The following is an 18,043-nucleotide window of genomic DNA, read 5'->3' as shown; positions in this document are numbered from 1 at the left end:
CAATGAAGCTGGTGCCTCTGCCTTTGGAATATATGATCTCTTCCTCCTTTAGAGGGGTTATCCAGGATTAGCTAAACAAAGCTGCTTTATTGCAGAAACAGCGCCACCCCTGTCCTCAGGTTGTGTGTGGTAGTACAGTTAGGCTCCATTCACATCAATACAACAGTACTATGTAAAAACTGTGGCCTAGGGTGGCGCTGTTTCTAAGTGTAAGCAGCTATGTTTTTCTAATCCTAGTTAACCCCTTAAGTGCCAGTAATAGCTTTATGCAACAAATCTGCCACTTGTGTATTGGCCCCTTGATCAATAGTCATCAACTCCGTCACATAAGTATAATTCCCATTCGGACTAAGTTGTGCAGGAAACTCAACGGTGATGACAGAATAGTTGGATATTGGGATAAGCTTGTATTTTCGGTCTTGGGTATGCTATATGTGGTCACATAACATAAGTCCTTTGTATTCTGATGTAAGAGGAGCCAGGTGCCTTATTTACATGTGACATAATGAAACGCCTGAATAATCCGATATCTTGACGGAAATGAGACGTGATCCATTTGTGCATAATGGATTCCTTGCAGGGGAGTAGCTAATGTCTCTTGGGCCCTGGTGCAAGAGGTCAACTTGGGCCCCCCTTCCCTTCCTCAACCAAGCGATGCTATATGTATGTATGTATATATATATATATATATATATATATATATATATATTCTCAAGACTGATATTACCAATAATACCAGTATATGGGAAATATCACCATGCATATTACCGCCATACTGTTACTAACCAAATCCTGTATACTGAGACCAATATTGCCAATAATACCAGTATATAGGAAGGAAATATTACCGCCACACCACAACCACCATATTGTTACTGACCAGATCCTGAATACTAAATCCAATAAAACACAGTGCCAGATAACAAGTAACAAATAACACCACCACATACTGACTAACACCACCACATACTAATTCCAGCACATACTGACTAACACCACCACATACTGACTAACACCACCGCTGCTACTGACCAACACCACCACTACTGAATAATACCACCACATACTGACTAATACCACCGCTGCTACTGACTAACACCAACACATATTGACTAACACCACCACATACTGACTAATGCTACGTTTACACGGAGCGATAATTCGCCCAATTGATCGTTTAACGATTTTGAAGCAACGATTTGGTTTTTATAACGATCAGCGTTTTGACGTATAAAATTCGTAAGAAAATTCGTTAATGTGATCGTTTTTAAGATCGCTTAAGCCCATCTTTTACATAGGGTGAATCTTTGAAAGACTGTTTACACAAAACGATCTGCGAATGGGAGGGGGGCAGTCGCGGGCCCCCCCTTGGTAGCGGCCCGGTCGCAGTGGCGACAGCTGCGACCGGGGTAGCTACGCCACTGATTCCTTGTACTTTGAGCATAATGCGTTTTATACCCCATTCACATGCAGCAATGCTATGGATTTATCAGCACGTCCGCTGGCTCGTGGATAGATAGCGATGTCCATGCAGCCTTTGCTTTGGTGTAAAAATAATAGAGATATACTTACCTTTCTAGGCTCACCTGGTGTCCTGCTGTTTTGTTCCTATATTCCCTGCTCACCACAGCTGGCTCGGGGACTTCTGATCCTGTCTCTGTAATAACAGGATCACCTGTCAGCCAGTCACTGACCAAGATGGGACAGTGACATGACCAGTGAGGTTTCAAAGTGGTGGAGGCGGCTGCGGTGAGCGGATGACACAAGAACCAGGCAGCAGAACATCAGGGAGCCTGGACAGGTAAGTATAATCTTTATTTCTTTTATCATTATTACATGTAGCGATGCACGGCCGGCTGCCAATTTTATAACATGTTGAAAGACAACAATCAAGCGATGATTTTTTGTTTTTTTGCTCTATGTAATAGGGCCCTTAGAAAAACATGGCCACTTTCTTCCAGAAACAGCACCACTCCCTGTCCTCAGTTTGGGTGCGGGTTTTGCAACTCAGTTCCGTTGAAGTGAAAGGAGCTGAATTGTAATACCACACACAACCTGAGGACAGGGGTGGTGCTGTTTTTGCTAGAAGGTATATGTGTGTGTTTTAAATCCTGTATTACCCCTTTAAGAAGTAGTTCAACAAAGACAGAAGCCAGGTGCTGTATCTTCAGGCAATGTATACACACAAGTAAAGTTGGCTGTAACCACCATTTTCAGTGGGCAAGTGGGTGTATGAGCTTAAAGGGTTATTCCAATCTGAAGAAATGATTCCCTACACACAGGATAGTGGATAACCAGCTGATGGGTGGGGGTCTGACTTCTAGGTCCCCTACCAATCCTATAGAGGGACACATCGGACACCAATATAAGTGCTGGCTGCTCCACCAATCAGCTTCCTCTCCCTTATACAGTGGATAGGCGATAACCTCTTCAGATTGGTATATCCCATTAAGATGTGGCCGTTTTTATTTTTTTCTGACAGATCTCCATTTCTGCTATATATTATACATTATAGTCCTCTTTGAGAAGGCCACCTTCCTATAGATGCATTTTTGTCTGTCGGGGCATGCTGGGAATTGTAGTTTCACAACAGCTGGGGAGTCACACCGTCCTGGTAATCACCTGTAAAATACAGACTACGAAACAATGACATTTTATGGGGACAGTGAACCTAATAAATAAGTTATACTGATTGTTATGGCCTATTAGGAGATTATATGACGCTGATTCATGGGGAGAGTATACGCTATATCCTGGGGCTTGTCCTATAAAAGACGAGGAATATCACGTGTCATGTCTCTCGTGTTTTTGTTGTGACTTTCCACCCTAGATGTAAAAATAAGTAAAAAAACAAACAGAAAAACTCCTCCTCCTCGGACATAGCGGACGCTATTAGAACCCTGAGTCATGCTGAACTCATGTAATGCTGAATAAGCCTTTATAAAGGATGATGATGTTCATAAAGAAATGTGTAATACTTTATTTCTCCAGTGGAGGCACTGCAGATAAATTGATTACTTCCAGGTTTCCGGTGATCCTTATAATTAATATGGAGGCTCACGACTTATCTCCCTAAGAACAAAAGGATCCAGAAGTTGATATCTAACACATCTGATCCTTCTCTGATGGCATCTGTAAGAGAAGAAAAGGGCCAGACATGTTGGATTTTAACTTCATGATCCTTTCTTGTTCTTAAGGAAAGAAGTAGTGGAGGAGTCTGGTATCAACTTATCCCCTTCACTGCATCGCCATCACATGAAGATGGTGAGAGTGCTGTTAGTAGGAGGAGTGTGTATGGCCACCTAAAGGGGTTATTCAGGATTTGTTTTGCATAAACAGCGCCACCCCTGTCTTCAGGTTATGTGTGGTATTACAGTTCAGCTCCATTCACTTCAATAGAGTGCAGCTGCAATACCATACACAGACTGAGGACAGAAGTAGTGCTGTTTCTGCAAGAAAGCAGCCATGTTTTTGTAAGGCTGGACAACCCCTTTAAAATGTTTAGGTAGGATCGTCATAGCTTAGTGCCATGTCTGTTTATTAGATGTTTGGTCGGTTCTTTTTACTAAATTTTTTATTTTCTTGTTTACCTCAGAAAGCCAGAAAAGGGGATCCAGTACTTGATCGAGAGGGGCTTCCTGTCAGACACCCCCGTGGGGGTAGCGCATTTCATCCTGGAGAGGAAAGGCCTGAGTCGACAGATGATCGGAGAGTTCCTTGGAAACCGCCAGAAACAGTTTAACCGGGATGTTTTAGAGTAAGAAATGTGGACTGTATGTATGGGGGGTGTAGTATTGTACAAGAGGCCAGACGCTGCCAGCAGGCCTGCCATCTTGTATGTATGCGGGGACGGTGTTTCCCGGAGGGAAGGGTCTTTCCATGCTGTGTTTGCTAGAGCAGGATGTGCTGAACTGCGCTTCCTTGGCTGAGAGCAGGGGGGATGTCCTGGAATGAAAACGCTCGACATCTTGTGTGAGCGGATGAGGATGTGATAGAGGCCTGGCATGCTGCGAGAGAGCAGTATGCGTCTTAGTAATGAGGACGGCCATCTTGTCTGGGGGGGGGGGGGTCACAATGTTCTTCAAGGAAAGAATTCTACCATAATAAGCACAAACTGAAATGCATGGGCCAGCGTACTGCGCACCCCTGTCTGTATATAGGCAGGTATATATTTTTGGGTGAAGGTTGATTTCCATTCTCCACTTAAGAAAAAGAAAATCTATTTTTGACTCCTTTGCTCTGCAGAGCTGCGATTCGCTAAATGCAGTCAGCGTGCTAACCGCAGCCATTTATATCTGCCAGTAAGTGGAGGCTTGGGTTGGCAGCCCTGTTAGATTTCCTATTTATAACCCTGATGCTAGTGATTACAACCCCTGGTGATATGGAAGCAACAGGATATCAGTCCGATAGACATGGCAACTACAGATGTAGCAAAGCTCAGGTTGTCATTTACTGCCTGGGGGTTCATTGTTCGCGAACAATCATAATGGTCTATAACAGAGATAGGGAAACTTGGCTCTCTAGCTGTCGCAAAACTACAATTCCCATCATGCCTGGATAGCCAAAGTTAAAGATCTGGCTGTCCAGGCATGATGGGAGTTGTAGTTTTGCGACAGCTGTAGAGCCAATGTTCCCTCCCCCTTCTCTATAAGGGCCCTTTTACACAGAAAGATTATCTGACAGATTATCTGCCAAAAATTTGAAGCCAAAGCCAGGACTGAATTTGAAAAGAGGAGAAATCTCAGGCTTTCCTTTATGACCTGTTCCCTGTTTATAGTCTGTTTCTGGTTTTGGCTTCAAATCTTTGGCAGATAATCTGTCAGATAATCTTTCTGTGTAAAAGGGCCCTAAGATGATCAGATCCCTGTTCCTGATATAGCAGAGCTGAGCTTGTCTTCTCGCATAACTATAGGTGCACAAACTGCATGGTTAACAACTATCTGAGCTCTGCTACATCTCTGCGTATAAGGGCCCTATTCCACGGGACGATTATCGTTCGCATAATCGTTAACGATAAACGATCCAAACGACCGCTATTGCAAAAGACCTGAAATCGTTCACCCATTTACAGGAAAGATAATCGTTACTTATGATCATTCTTGTGGTCGTCTTGTTGTCGCTATTGCGTTTGTCACTTGCGAATGACCGAACGACGTCTTCAATGCGAATGATTTGCGAACAAGCAACGATAAAAATAGGTCCAGGTCTTATTAAACGATCAACGATTTCTCGTTCGGGCGTTAGTCGTTAACTGCTATTCAACCGAGCGATTATCGTTTAGATTCGAACGATTTAACGATAATCTGAACGATAATCGTCCCGTGGAATAGGGCCCTAACCCCATACATGATCTTTGTGAAGTGATATAATATATGTGGTTTCTGATGCATCCTTTGTATTTTTTCAGCTGTGTGGTGGATGAAATGGATTTTTCCAACATGGATCTGGATGACGCTCTGAGGAAGTTTCAGGCTCACATACGTGTCCAAGGGGAGGCGCAGAAGGTGGAGAGACTTATTGAGGCGTTCAGGTGACTGTTCTATTACCGTTTCATCTCTGTGTGTTGTATCCATTACACCGCACCAGCATTTACATGTCTGCCTCTCACATTGGTTCCCAGCCAGCGATACTGTGTGTGCAATCCCGCATTGGTTCGCCAGTTTCGGAATCCGGACACCATATTTATACTGGCGTTCGCTATCATTCTCCTCAACACTGACATGTACAGTCCGAGCGTCAAGGCCGAGCGCAAGATGAAATTAGATGACTTCATCAAGAACCTGCGAGGTAAGAAATAAACCATCTAGGGGTTCTGAGAAGCTGTTGGGCTCCGTTCACATTATGTTAATGACCTTGTTTATGTCAGGAAAGCCCTTGATGTATACCTCTAATGGATGCCTCATAGTTATGTCCGTCACTAGTGTTGAGGGGGACCTGTCAAAATGCTCGGGTTTAGCTACGTTTTCCAAAACGGAACTGTCAACGTTTGACTCCCCGTGGCTGCAGAAGTTGGGTGCAGCCCAAGGGAGTCCTGGAAAATAGGAATACAGCCATAGGCCACTGGCTGTATCCATGTTTTCCTGGCAGGCCTAGGGCTGCATTCAACTTCTGCAGCTATTTGGAATCAAATGCCAACCCAAAAAGTTTGGTTCACTCAACATGCCTCACCTCGCCCATAGGCACCCATGCTTACGGAACGGAGTGGACATGTAGTCAGGCTCCAATCAATTGGTAAGTTATGGGAGGATATCCTAATGAGAGGTCAGATCTGAATGCTACCTTACAGGGGTTATCCAGGCTTAGAAAAACATGGCCGCTTTCTTTTGAAACCAGCACCACTCTTGTTTTCAGTTTGGTATTGGAGCTCAGTTCCATTTAAGTAGCTGGAGCCAAATTGTAATACCACACACAAGCAGGGGACAGGGGTGTTGCTGTTTTTGCACGAAAGGAGCTGTGTTTATTTTAAGACACACACAACACTACACACAGGAGGCAGAGGGCTGCATGGACGATCCAGCCATCGTGTCTTGAGCTTTGTAATAGACTCCTTAAACAAGCACTGATGGACAGGATTGGCACTGGTTTACACCACGCATCAGCATACGTATCAGTGTAGGGCTCTGGAGTACATGTTACACGTGTTGGTCACATCAACATGGATTCCTTTACTGGTGTTCCTGCCTCCTCCTTCCTTCTACCTTATCTTCTCTAAAAACTTCCATACAGGCTTAGAAATACTCCATAAACGTAAAGATAGCCTAAAGCATTGTAGCGCTTCCTCATAGTTTTGCTTCATGTGTACAAATCCTGATGAGAGGGGAGTGATCATGAATCCTGACAATGCAAACATTACAGCTTGTAACATCAACCTCTACCAAACCCCAATCTCATATCTGATACGTCATCCTGACCATTACAGGCTAAAATGACACCTATGAGGGCTTTAGTTGCATCGGATTCTCTAGTGTCATTGACTGGGAGAGGTGATAGTCATACGCTCACACATCAGAATACTTCAAAGTGTTTGTTTTTCTATTTTCTTGTATTTTCTGTGAAATAACATTTCTTCAAAGTCCTTTCTTAGAACATTAAATTGTGACGTCCCTCTGTAATTCCTCTTGGAAATATATGAATTATTATAAGCCTTGACCATCTGGTAGTGGACAGTGTCAGAGTGTGTAAGGACATGCCCCATTAATAAGTGGAATGGTAGCACCCAGTTGCCAACTAAGGGCCAGTTCACACTGAGCAAGATCGTCGGAAATCTCTGCCGCGAAATCCCGTCGTGCTCGGTGTGCTGCTGTAAGTGAATGGAGAAGGCGCGCGCTTGTCCGCTGCCGTCGCTCTCTGCTCTAAGAACTAACATGTTACTTCTTTGAGCAGAGAGGAGAGGGAGCAGACGAGCGCGCCCCTTCCCCATTCACTTAAAGCAGCACACTGAGAACGATCTTGCTCAGTGTGAACTGGCCCTAACAGCAGTTTTACACGGCCTGAAATTACGGATAAGTGAGTGCTAGATTGGCACTGGCTTACTGGGCCTATTACACGGCTTGATGATCGCACAGCAAGGGCTGCACGGGCATCATTAGCGATGTCCATACAGTGTGAATAATAAACGTTATACATACCTGTCCACACACCTGATGTTTTTCTCACTTCTCCCTGCTCCCTGCGGCCACCGCTGGAACTTATGATCCTGTCTCTGAAGTGACAGACCGCTCAGCCAATCACTGGCCGCAGTGCTGTCCCATCTCAGTCAGTGATTGGCTGAGCGGCCTGTCACTTCAGAGACTGGCTCTGAAGTTCCAGCAGTGGCTACAAGCAGAGGACAGAGGCGGAAAGAACTTTGCGGAGCGTGCATAACGTTTATTTCTTTTTTTTTTTGTGTACACATTCATCAGCCATTGGCCATGAATCCCTATTACCCGTAGCGATGTGCACCCGGTGGCCGATGATTTTTAGGCTGGAATAAACCACACAATGAGCGCTTTCACCAGCTGATCATTGTCTTTATTACACAGAGCGATTACTCTGATTCTGCAGATTATCGCTCCGTATAATAGGGCCCTAAAACCTTCATTTCCTGGAGGGATAACAGGGTGGTAAAAAGTGGTAGAAGAGAGTGCCTGTGTTCATGTGGAAGCAAATTACAGAATATTTTCCTTGTCCCAGGGGTGGATAACGGAGAGGACATTCCCCGGGACTTGCTGGTAGGAATATATCAGAGGATCCAGGGCCGAGAGCTGAGAACAAACGACGATCATGTATCTCAGGTGCAAGCTGTGGAGAGGATGATTGTTGGAAAGAAGCCGGTAAGGGTCATGGCGTCCTTTATGCTTATTTCTCGCTTTCACCAGTATCGCTCTCTTACATTTTACACTTTTGCCGGCAGGTACTTTCTCTTCCACATCGGCGTCTTGTTTGCTGCTGCCAACTCTACGAGGTCCCCGATCCCAATCGTCCCCAGAGGATGGGTCTGCACCAGAGGGAGGTCTTCCTCTTCAATGATCTTCTGGTGGTATGTAACCAGCTTGAGTGGTCACTGATGGGGAGGATATATATAATAGCCATCAGTGTACAATGTACCATTCTTTTCATGTTGTGCAGGTAACAAAGATCTTCCAGAAGAAGAAAATTTTAGTGACCTACAGCTTCCGGCAGTCCTTTCCACTGGTGGACATGCAGATGCAGCTCTTCCAGAATTCATGTGAGTGGCTGCTAACACTGTAAATGAGCGGAGACAGTCCTAGTCTATATGGTTGTGCCCACTACAATAACCTTCCATTTGCTTCTGTACAGATTACCAGAATGGCATCAAACTGCTCTCTGCTGTCCCTGGTGGTGAGAGGAAAGTACTGATCATCTTTAACGCTCCAAGTCTTCAAGACCGCTTGAGGTTCACCAGCGACCTACGAGAGTCTATTGCAGAGGTCCAGGAGATGGAGAAATATAGAGTAGAATGTAAGTGTATCATATGCATTTTTTTTACTATTTCAGACTATTTTATCACACTAGCTCAACCCATTTTACATTTTTTATACTTTTTTTTTTTTTTTCTTTTTTGCATTAGCCGAACTAGAAAAGCAAAAGGGGGTGATGCGTCCCAACACCTCGCCTGGACCGGGGATGAAGGAAGCGGTCAATGGGACTCTCGGCCGACCCAGTCTGGATGACACGTATGCACTAGGGGAAGGACTGAAGAGAAGTGCTCTTAGTAGCTCTCTACGAGATCTCTCTGATGTTGGTAAGCATTGTCCGTGACCCAGCCATCAACATCCATGCCATTACTCATAGCCATTCCCATTCTACCAGCAGACACGATTTAGAGGTAGGAGTATCCATGCTTGTAAGCAAATAGGACAATGAGGAATCAGATCTGAAAAATGGCCCCCCTCCACACACACATACAGAGTTGGGTTACTGATCCTTTAATGATATTAGCTTTGCTATATAATGAATGTGCATTTCCTCGAATCTGTCCCTGCCTTATTATAACAAAGATGTTCTTCCATTTGCTGTCAAAGTGGCTGACACAATCTGGTGGCCGAGCCGACTCTCTGCCAACCAATAAGCCAGTCCTAGGCCACTCAATGTGCCCAAGTTATCAGGCATCGAGCCCAGTGATGAATATTATCAGACAGAAACCTAGATCGTTACCCTTCATGGTCTTCATTCCGACCAGGGACAACTGCATCATAACGTGATTGTTCTCCTTGTGGGTTGTATGGGAATCATAATACAGTTGTCTTCAATAAACCAGAAAACATACTGATAGATTCCCTTTAACCCTATCCGCTGGTTCATCCACATGTCCCTGCAGCCGCCTAGCTCCTCATTCGGCACCAGTGCTCTTATTTTTCTAAGTGCCGCTGTTTTAGAGTAATATGGTCCTTTGTTGCACTGGGGCGTTCCTCGGCCCCTCATTGGACCGCTCGGCCTGCCCACCAGCTAGTACACGCCTTCACAATTTCAATGGCGCATGCTTGAGAATAGGCGTGCCTGCTTATGCATAGCAGAATAGAGTTTAGCTAGGGGACAGGCGGAACGGTGCACGAAGAACACCCCCAGTGCACCAGAGGTACTAATTTAGGAACAGAGTAATCAAAAATGGCACCACCTAGAAAAATAAGAACATCTGCACTGGAATAAGGGGCTAGGCGGCTACAGGCCGATGTATCATTAGGTTTTTAGAGATCGCTAAAGGTGAACCATATGAGGAGATAATCCTGCCTCCACTATATGTCACTCTGCAGGATTCTCTATGGGTGACTTCACGCATGGCATTTTTCTAGATAAAAACAACCAAAAAGACACGCTGACGTACAAGCAGACTCTCGCTGGTTGGCCGATCAGCCTGCTCCGTCCTGCAGAAAAATCATTGGCTGTCACCCACACATATCCTCACTGTGTAGGAGATGGCTGACAGCAGGAAGGTGCTGCACGACGGATCGAGCCTTGTGATGTGCCGATCACCAAGATCAGACCTTGTTCACGGACAGGATTAGGATACATGACTTGTAATCAGAAAAATGCCACAATGAATGTAGAAATCTGTAGAAAACATGAGGGTTCAACTCCTGCTGATCTTTTCACTTTTAGCTGAGGAGGGGTGGGGGCATGGCTGATCTCTTGGGGCACAGAGAAATATATATATATATATATATATATATATATATATATATATATATATATATATATATATAATATATATGTGTGTGTCTGTGTTCCCTAGGTCTCTCGTGCCCATGGAGGCCCCAGTACTGTAAGCCGCCCATTGGTCTCTATTACAGATGATGATATTGGGGCCTAGTAACCTCTAAGCATCCATCTGTAAACCCCTAAGCGGTTAAGACTATGCAGACTCCTAGAACACATCACATGTGAATAGATTTTTCCCGCTAGTCCTCATAGCAGGGGGGATAAAACAAATTTGCAAGGCAGGCAGAACTGAGGCTCATGTTTCTTTTCCAGCTCTGGCAGCATTAATCTTTCCGTGAAGGAGCTTAATAATGGAACTGGTTGCACATGGTTGACAGTGCTGATACTGTGGTTTTGTATGTGATATATAATCCATTCACTGGCGATTTCTGTGTACTGTGCTGCCACCTATTGGCGAAACGATTGAACGGCAGCTCCCATGTTAAGCACAGAAGGTGCAGGTTGTGTGGGCAGACGTGTAACTTGCAGCAAGGGAACTCGGAGTACCCAACAGATTGCAACCTCTCAGGATGTAAGGCAGTCGTGTGTATCCAGGCAGCACACACAATGCCCCTTTATATTCTATTTGCTCATGATTTTCTACATTTGTCTATTTCCACCTGTGTTCTCACTCCCGTACGCATGCCTCTGCCCTTACATCTCTTTGCTGTATACAGTTGGTCCCCTGTTTTTCCCTTCGGCCTTTCCTTCTCTCTCACCCATTTCTCCATTATCTTCTTCCTCCTGCTCCTTAATGCTTGCTTGTTACTAACTTGATGCTTAGGTAAGAGAGGGAGGCGTAACAGCGCGGGATCTCTGGACAGCACCATTGAAGTAAGTCCTGAGGTTTAGCTGCATGTGATGTGTTACCGTGTGTATCCATGGACCCCTCTGTATCTTAGGGATAGATCCCTGTCCTATCCGCTTTTGATGTTGTACTTTGTAGGTCCTGTATGTGCATGGGGGAGGGGGTGCATGCTGGTGAAGGGGTTAATACAGTTGTAGTCATACACATGTCTTGTCTTCTCTTCCCAGGGATCTATAATTAGCAGCCCTCGCCCCCATCAGAGGCTCCCCGCTCCACCACCACCTCCTCCGGAGGAGTACAAGGCTCCAAGACCAGTGTCCAATTCTTCCTCTTTCCTGGGTTCTCTGTTTGGAAGCAAGAGAGGGAAGGGTCCCTTCCAGAACCTGCCCCCAGCCTCATTGCCACCTCACCCTCATACGCCTCCAGGAATTGATGGACCGTCGAAAATTCAGGCTCTGCATGCTCAATACTGCCACAGTCAGGGGGTGCTCGCACAACCCCCTCCACCGTATCACTCCCAGCCACCGTCTTCTGCACCGCCACAGCAGCCTCCCCCTCCACCATCTCATCGCTACCATGTACCACCATCCTCCGCTCAGTTTACATTGCAGCGCCCTGGTCAACAGAAGAGACCAGCAGTAGGAGGGCCACCCATGACACCCAGCTCCCCTCATCCACAGTACACCCTGCATGGCCGGCACCCTTCAAACCAACCACAGTCTCCGCTACCTATGTACGGGGCCGTGCCCCAACATGCCATGACGCACACATATCCCCAGCACATGCACCAGTCTCAGCACTCCATGCAGAAGCAACCACCTAAGCACTTTGTATTTACCCACCACCCTTCCCAAATGCCTCCACAGCCGCAGCGCCCTCAGCAGGCCCCATATACCCCTACCCCATATACCCAACAGCTCAACCAGTCTCCTTGCTCACCTATATCTCCCATACCGCCACATCCATCCTATCCGCCTCTTCCCCCTCCATCGCCACATACACCTCACACTCCCCTGACACCACACTCCCCTCTTCCTCCAACATCTCCATTGCCCCAGCATGCATCCCATCATCCTATGGGAACAAATACATCCCAGGGTAACCCTAAACAAAAACCAGTTAACCGAATCAGCACGGTGGTGTAACCGACTGGTCGTATAGACGGTGCCAGACCAGAGGCGAAGGAATAAGCATGCACATGGGCATATGGATGAAGACCTACCCGAGCTCCATCAGCACTCCTCGGCACTTACTAGGACAGAGCCACGGCCAGTGATACATGTAGTCACTGGGACTATGTTTCTGATATGTGAAGAAGAGACTATGTATGTCCTAATATATGCATCGCCCTTGCATCCCCTTCCCTGTTCTGACGTCCTCTTTTGTTGGGTGTTACAAGGTGCCAGACTTTTCCCTTCTTAAAGGGGGCGGACATGTGATAGTGAGAGTTGATAATCTGGTTGGTGGGTGAGTGTTCTAGTATTTTGTTAGCAGATTAATGCACCATAGTGACGGTGTGTCTGGTGAGAGTGTGCTTGTGTATTAGAAGGAAATGAGACTAATGGGTCCAAGCCGACCCCGCTGCTAGTGCTGTAAGAGCGATGGATTGCTGACGTTGCACAAGGGGCAAGCATGGGCACTAAAACCCAACTAGAAACCTGATGCCACCCATGCATTGTTAAGGGGTGGCCTTGTTCCCAATGAAACACTCCCTATATATGTGCAGTCCAGGGTATATACCACTAAAAGACGCAGGGATCGGACCCCATTAAACAGCATTAACAAAAAGTGTATATAGTAAAAAAAAACCTAACCTGATGTTCTGGGCATGTGGTGTGCCATTTTATTCCTGCACAATCATGGAACAGTTCCTGCTTTCTTAAGAAAACTATATACAGAGTTCTATGTATAGAGATAAAAGATGTCTATATTAATATATATAAATATATATAGTGTAAATCCTTTGTACGAGGTAGAATGTCTGCTTCACGTCTGACGTCTTCTGTGTCAGGCCGAGGTTTCAGCTTGCATAGAAGCTGCAGCTACAGAAAAGTGGACGCACTGGATCATGTTATCCCAGCAGCAGCCGACAGGTAAACCAGCTTCACTATGAGAGGACCCCGCACTTATACACAGTGGAGGCAGAGGTGGATGTTAAAGGGACTCTCCGGGCTAGAATAAAATTTGCTTAAAAGGGTTATTCAGGACTAGAAAAAAAATATATAGAGACTTAAAAACAGCACCACCACTGTCCTCAGGTTGTCTGTGGTATTACAAGTTCCCTTTGATTTAAAGGGTTATCCAGGATTAGGGGGAAAAAAAACATGACTGCTTTCCTACAGAAACAGCGCCTCTCTTTAAGTTTGTTGTTACAGCTCTGTTCCATTGAAGTGAATGCGGATGAGTTGCAATACCACACACAACCCATGTGTGGCACTGTTTTGTTTTTTGCTAATCTGGAACTTATCCCCTATTCATAGACTGCTAGGACCCCCCACCGATCACAAAAATGGAGGTCACTGCTCCGTTCACGGTCTCTGAGACTAGTTGAGATTAACACTCGGTTATGTTGCAAAGTCGTATAGAGATGAATGAAGTGGTGACCGAGCTGATGCCATAGTCTCTCGGGGGACTAGGCGCCTACAGTCTTGGGATTGGTGGAGGTCTCCATGATCTGATCACTAGTTGTCCCCCTACCCTGTTGCTAGGTGATCATGTATGATGTTAACGCAGGGTGGATGGTCCCTTTTACAAATATCACTCATACAGAGAGCCCCTTTAACAGAACCATTGCCCACCTCCTGGTGACCCCACATAGACACAGATCCACTGCTTCCACTGTGGGTATAAGTAGGGGAATCTTGAACTCTTCCATTCATTATAAAAATAAGCAGGGTATATATTTTAGAAATGCATCCTTCATGGCCGGTTTATATGCGTGGCATGTATAGCTTTGCACTGAGTCTCTAAATCAAAGGGAATGCAACATGGATTCCTGCAAATATACGGAATTGTGATCAGGAGATCCTCAGTACGGGATCACTGGCTCATAGTAGACCTCTCAAAGGGATCGCCAAAAGCAATGCAACAACCTGCACCTTGTACTTTTTAGTGGAACCCTCAGTGTGTTTATTGTGCCAGATTTTAATTTATTAAACTGTAAATATCCCAAAAAATTCCCTTAAGGGTACACCTAATGTAAGAAGCATCTAAATAAAGGAGGCGTAATACCATGCAGCAATTTAAAGGGGTTCTCCAGAACATTGTAAGAAAAAGTGGTTGTGGTGGGCACTATCGCTCCCAGATCTAGGGGGTCAAGATTACATAAGGGGATGTATAATATTATTCACGGACTAGAAGTAGTCATAATGCAGCCCCATCCAGGACCTTAAATCACTTAATTTACAATGTTCCGTATGACCCCTTTAACCTTATAGTCTTGTATATCAGTCATGTATATACATTTGCCCAGCCTCAGGCAAAAGAATAACAGGCACGTGCCTAATCTTACCACATTAAAGGTGAAACATTGATTAATATTTTTGTTCTTACCAATGAGCCTTTTGTAACATTTTCAGATCTGAGTGAATGTTAAATAATCAAAGCAAATTTAACTTTGATAGATTTCCCTCCATAACATTGTAATTTGCTGCCAGCTACCTTGCTCCAATAGGTATACTTGTATGGATGTAGCTCCTCGGGGGCGGAGAAAGCTTAAATCTGTAAACCTCGGGGGCGGAGCAAGATCAAATCTATAAACTGGTTGTGCCAAGAATATTTTTTAGCAGTTTTTGTAAATGATGGGAAAAATAATTGTAGCCAAAAGTTGCAGAATATATAGCCGTACATGCCCCTTAGCCTTGCAGTGCAGTAAGGGATACAAGTGTAAGCGCCTTCTTGATAAACTTTGTAATGATTTATAAAGGTTTCCTAATGTGAGCAGCCTGTTAGATCACCAGTATCTGACTGAGGTCCGCCGTATGGGCATATGTCATCCTTTCTAAATCCGTATTATGAAACCATTGGGACCCCATTCTCCAGGAGCAGTGCCCCTAGGGGAGGATACCTCCATAACGCAGCATGATTTTGTTTTCTAGGATTCTATGTATGTATAGTATGGAGCCATAGCAGACTAGCCTGTGTGCATGGGCCTTAAAGGGATGCCAAGAATATCCATGCTATCTAGTTTACCTCACTTCCTTAGACTGCAGCAGTTCAGTGTCAAGAGGCCAAAGCTGAAACTAAATCCCTATATAGAATATCTAAGTACTGTACATACATGACCTGTATCATTCACTCCATGCAAATGTTACAAAATGCTAACTTTTTTATAACCTTTTAAAGTTTTTAAAACAACTAATTTAATGTTTTCAGCCACTCATACGATGCTAATGAGAAGCCATGTTGTATAGCTTAAAATAGTAACATGTCTGTGACCTAGTGAATGCACTTTAAATGAGGTGACGCCGTCGTCGCCGGCTTTTCCCCAATAGATGTAGTTATTAGGGAATTTCAATGTACGGTGACTATGCGAGGCTCTTTTTATGAAGTTACATGACGCTAAAATTCTTACAGTTGTGCATTGGATATTGCGATAAGAATCTAGTGTCAGTTGTAAGGGGAATGTATAGATGGAGAAACAGTAAGAAATTTCTAATGTCAAAGCTGAAAATCATCCCATCGTACCCCATAATCATTCCTGTTATGATATTTCATTCAAAAGGGATCTGCTGCTAGCTTAATCTTTGATCAGTTTGTGAAGGAGCCACTCAGCAACTGCTCAGTTCTCCTACAGCACTCCCAGAGGCGACTTGAAGTATTACAACACCTTTATGTCAAATCGATATCAAATCAGTTGTGCCCTTCAGAGTAATAGACACTCTTTTGTAGCTGATGAGGCTCTTAAATTGGTGGTGGTGGGGGACACTTTTTTGTAACTCTCTAAACCAGAAGCCGCCTTTAAGGATCTTGTGAAGGCAGAGATGTGGGATATTCACCATGTAGACTTTATCCCACTTTGTAGGACATATCATCATATGGATCCCAATAATCAAAAACGTTGGATTGCTTCACATGGAGGTGGAGAATAATAAGTCACGCTAATTTACTGAATATGTCCAATCTGAGGAGGGGGTCCTCTCTCCATGGACCTATACCAACCACAGAGCCTTCCTCTATGGTTCATAGTAGTCTCAGTCATCATATCTCCCTTTCATGATGATAGTAAGCATTAAAGAGGCGTCCGTTCATATGCATTATTAATCACAATGTCGTTGCACACCATTATTTACCCTAAAGTAATGCTCCATAGAGCTCATTGCATAGTCACTACAGTACATTGGACGTATTTTCTAAATATCGCTGTAATTCTCAGGGTGTCCTGTAGGTGGTGCCTTTTTTTTCTCTACTGGAATCCCTCAAATTCTCAAAGTAAATTAGAAGGTAAAGCTTGATTCAAGCTTCTTGGATCTGAATACCCTCTATGGGAGTCTCCGAAAACCTCAAGGACCCAAAGAAGCTTGTTTTGTTTTCTTTCCCCCCATTGTTTTCTCCTCCAGAATGTTGTCATGATAGCTTGAATGTTTCCGGCATGCGTGTGTTATACTTTGCAGGTCGTTTCCATTGGAAATAGATGAAAAAGATTTTCTGGATAGGGTCAGATTCATTCACTATGACTTGCTTTCTGTTCCCAGACAGGGCCAGTACACTCCATTTTTTTTTTTTATTCTTCCTCCTATTGGCTTCTGTTCCCTTCTGTATGCTCATAGCATGCTCGTGGTGTGCTGCTTGCAAGCACAACACTGCTGTACAGTTCTGGATGTGTGTATAGACTATATATGATAAATATTTCCTATGGAATGGTTATCCAGCCTGTGCCGCGTGGGGTGGGAGGGAGGTTTATGGGGGAGTATTGGGCCATTTTTCTGTGGGACAGGTATCTTGTCCTTATTTTTAGTTGGTTATTTTAATTTTGATCTGTTTTTACGCCCAGTTTGGGACTGATTTATTTTTGTGTCTGGGCGTGAATGGGGAGGGGGTACATAAAAATCCTATGAAGTATATATGAAATCCAGATGTATATATTGTGTATATTTAATGCTTCAGAAATGGAAAAAAAAGTCTGTTACTGGTGTGTATCTTACTGTGTCCTGCATTTATTTCATTTGGCGTCTGTGTATTACACAAGGTACTTTATATAATGGATAATCTGGGCTTACAATGCTACGCCCTGGTCTGTTACTGCAATACACAACCCTACCTTGCTGCTTTTACTGTCTCAGTGCAGTTAGATGGTCTCCATTGTAAGGGAGCGTTCACACGTTCCGTGGAAAATGTGCTACAGACTGGAATCATGGAACTCCCGCCATCATGATTCATTAGGATGCTGGAAGCTCTGAATCAGTTCAAATCTTTGCACTACAGTACAAATACAGCCGCAATAAGATTTGAACTGATTCGTACCTCCTGGCATCATAATGAATCATGATGCCGAGAACTCCACCCTCCGTTCTACATCACATTGTCCATATATAAGGA

The 18,043-nt window shown here is 44.5% G+C and overlaps 1 protein-coding gene across 6 annotated transcripts in view; it reads left to right on the top strand.

Moving 5' to 3' along the window:
• IQSEC2 (IQ motif and Sec7 domain ArfGEF 2) overlaps nt 1–17,643 on the top strand; it is a 142,312-nt gene extending 124,669 nt beyond the window's left edge. For 5 of the 6 annotated variants that reach the window (XM_069943042.1, XM_069943045.1, XM_069943046.1 and 2 more), the window contains 10 exons: nt 3,596–3,757; nt 5,408–5,530; nt 5,621–5,787; nt 8,173–8,312; nt 8,393–8,518; nt 8,608–8,707; nt 8,800–8,961; nt 9,071–9,244; nt 11,483–11,532; nt 11,734–17,643. In XM_069943042.1, coding sequence (XP_069799143.1) covers nt 3,596–3,757; nt 5,408–5,530; nt 5,621–5,787; nt 8,173–8,312; nt 8,393–8,518; nt 8,608–8,707; nt 8,800–8,961; nt 9,071–9,244; nt 11,483–11,532; nt 11,734–12,651 — 2,122 coding nt within the window. In that variant the 3' untranslated portion in view covers nt 12,652–17,643. The remainder of the gene's footprint in view (nt 1–3,595; nt 3,758–5,407; nt 5,531–5,620; nt 5,788–8,172; nt 8,313–8,392; nt 8,519–8,607; nt 8,708–8,799; nt 8,962–9,070; nt 9,245–11,482; nt 11,533–11,733) is intronic. The other variant, XM_069943048.1, reaches the window with a different exon arrangement.
• The last annotated feature ends 400 nt before the right edge of the window (nt 17,644–18,043 follow it).

This window comes from Dendropsophus ebraccatus, chromosome 10 (assembly GCF_027789765.1).
Source record: "Dendropsophus ebraccatus isolate aDenEbr1 chromosome 10, aDenEbr1.pat, whole genome shotgun sequence".
Classification (NCBI taxonomy): domain Eukaryota; kingdom Metazoa; phylum Chordata; class Amphibia; order Anura; family Hylidae; genus Dendropsophus; species Dendropsophus ebraccatus.
This window is presented reverse-complemented; position numbering and strand designations above follow the sequence as displayed.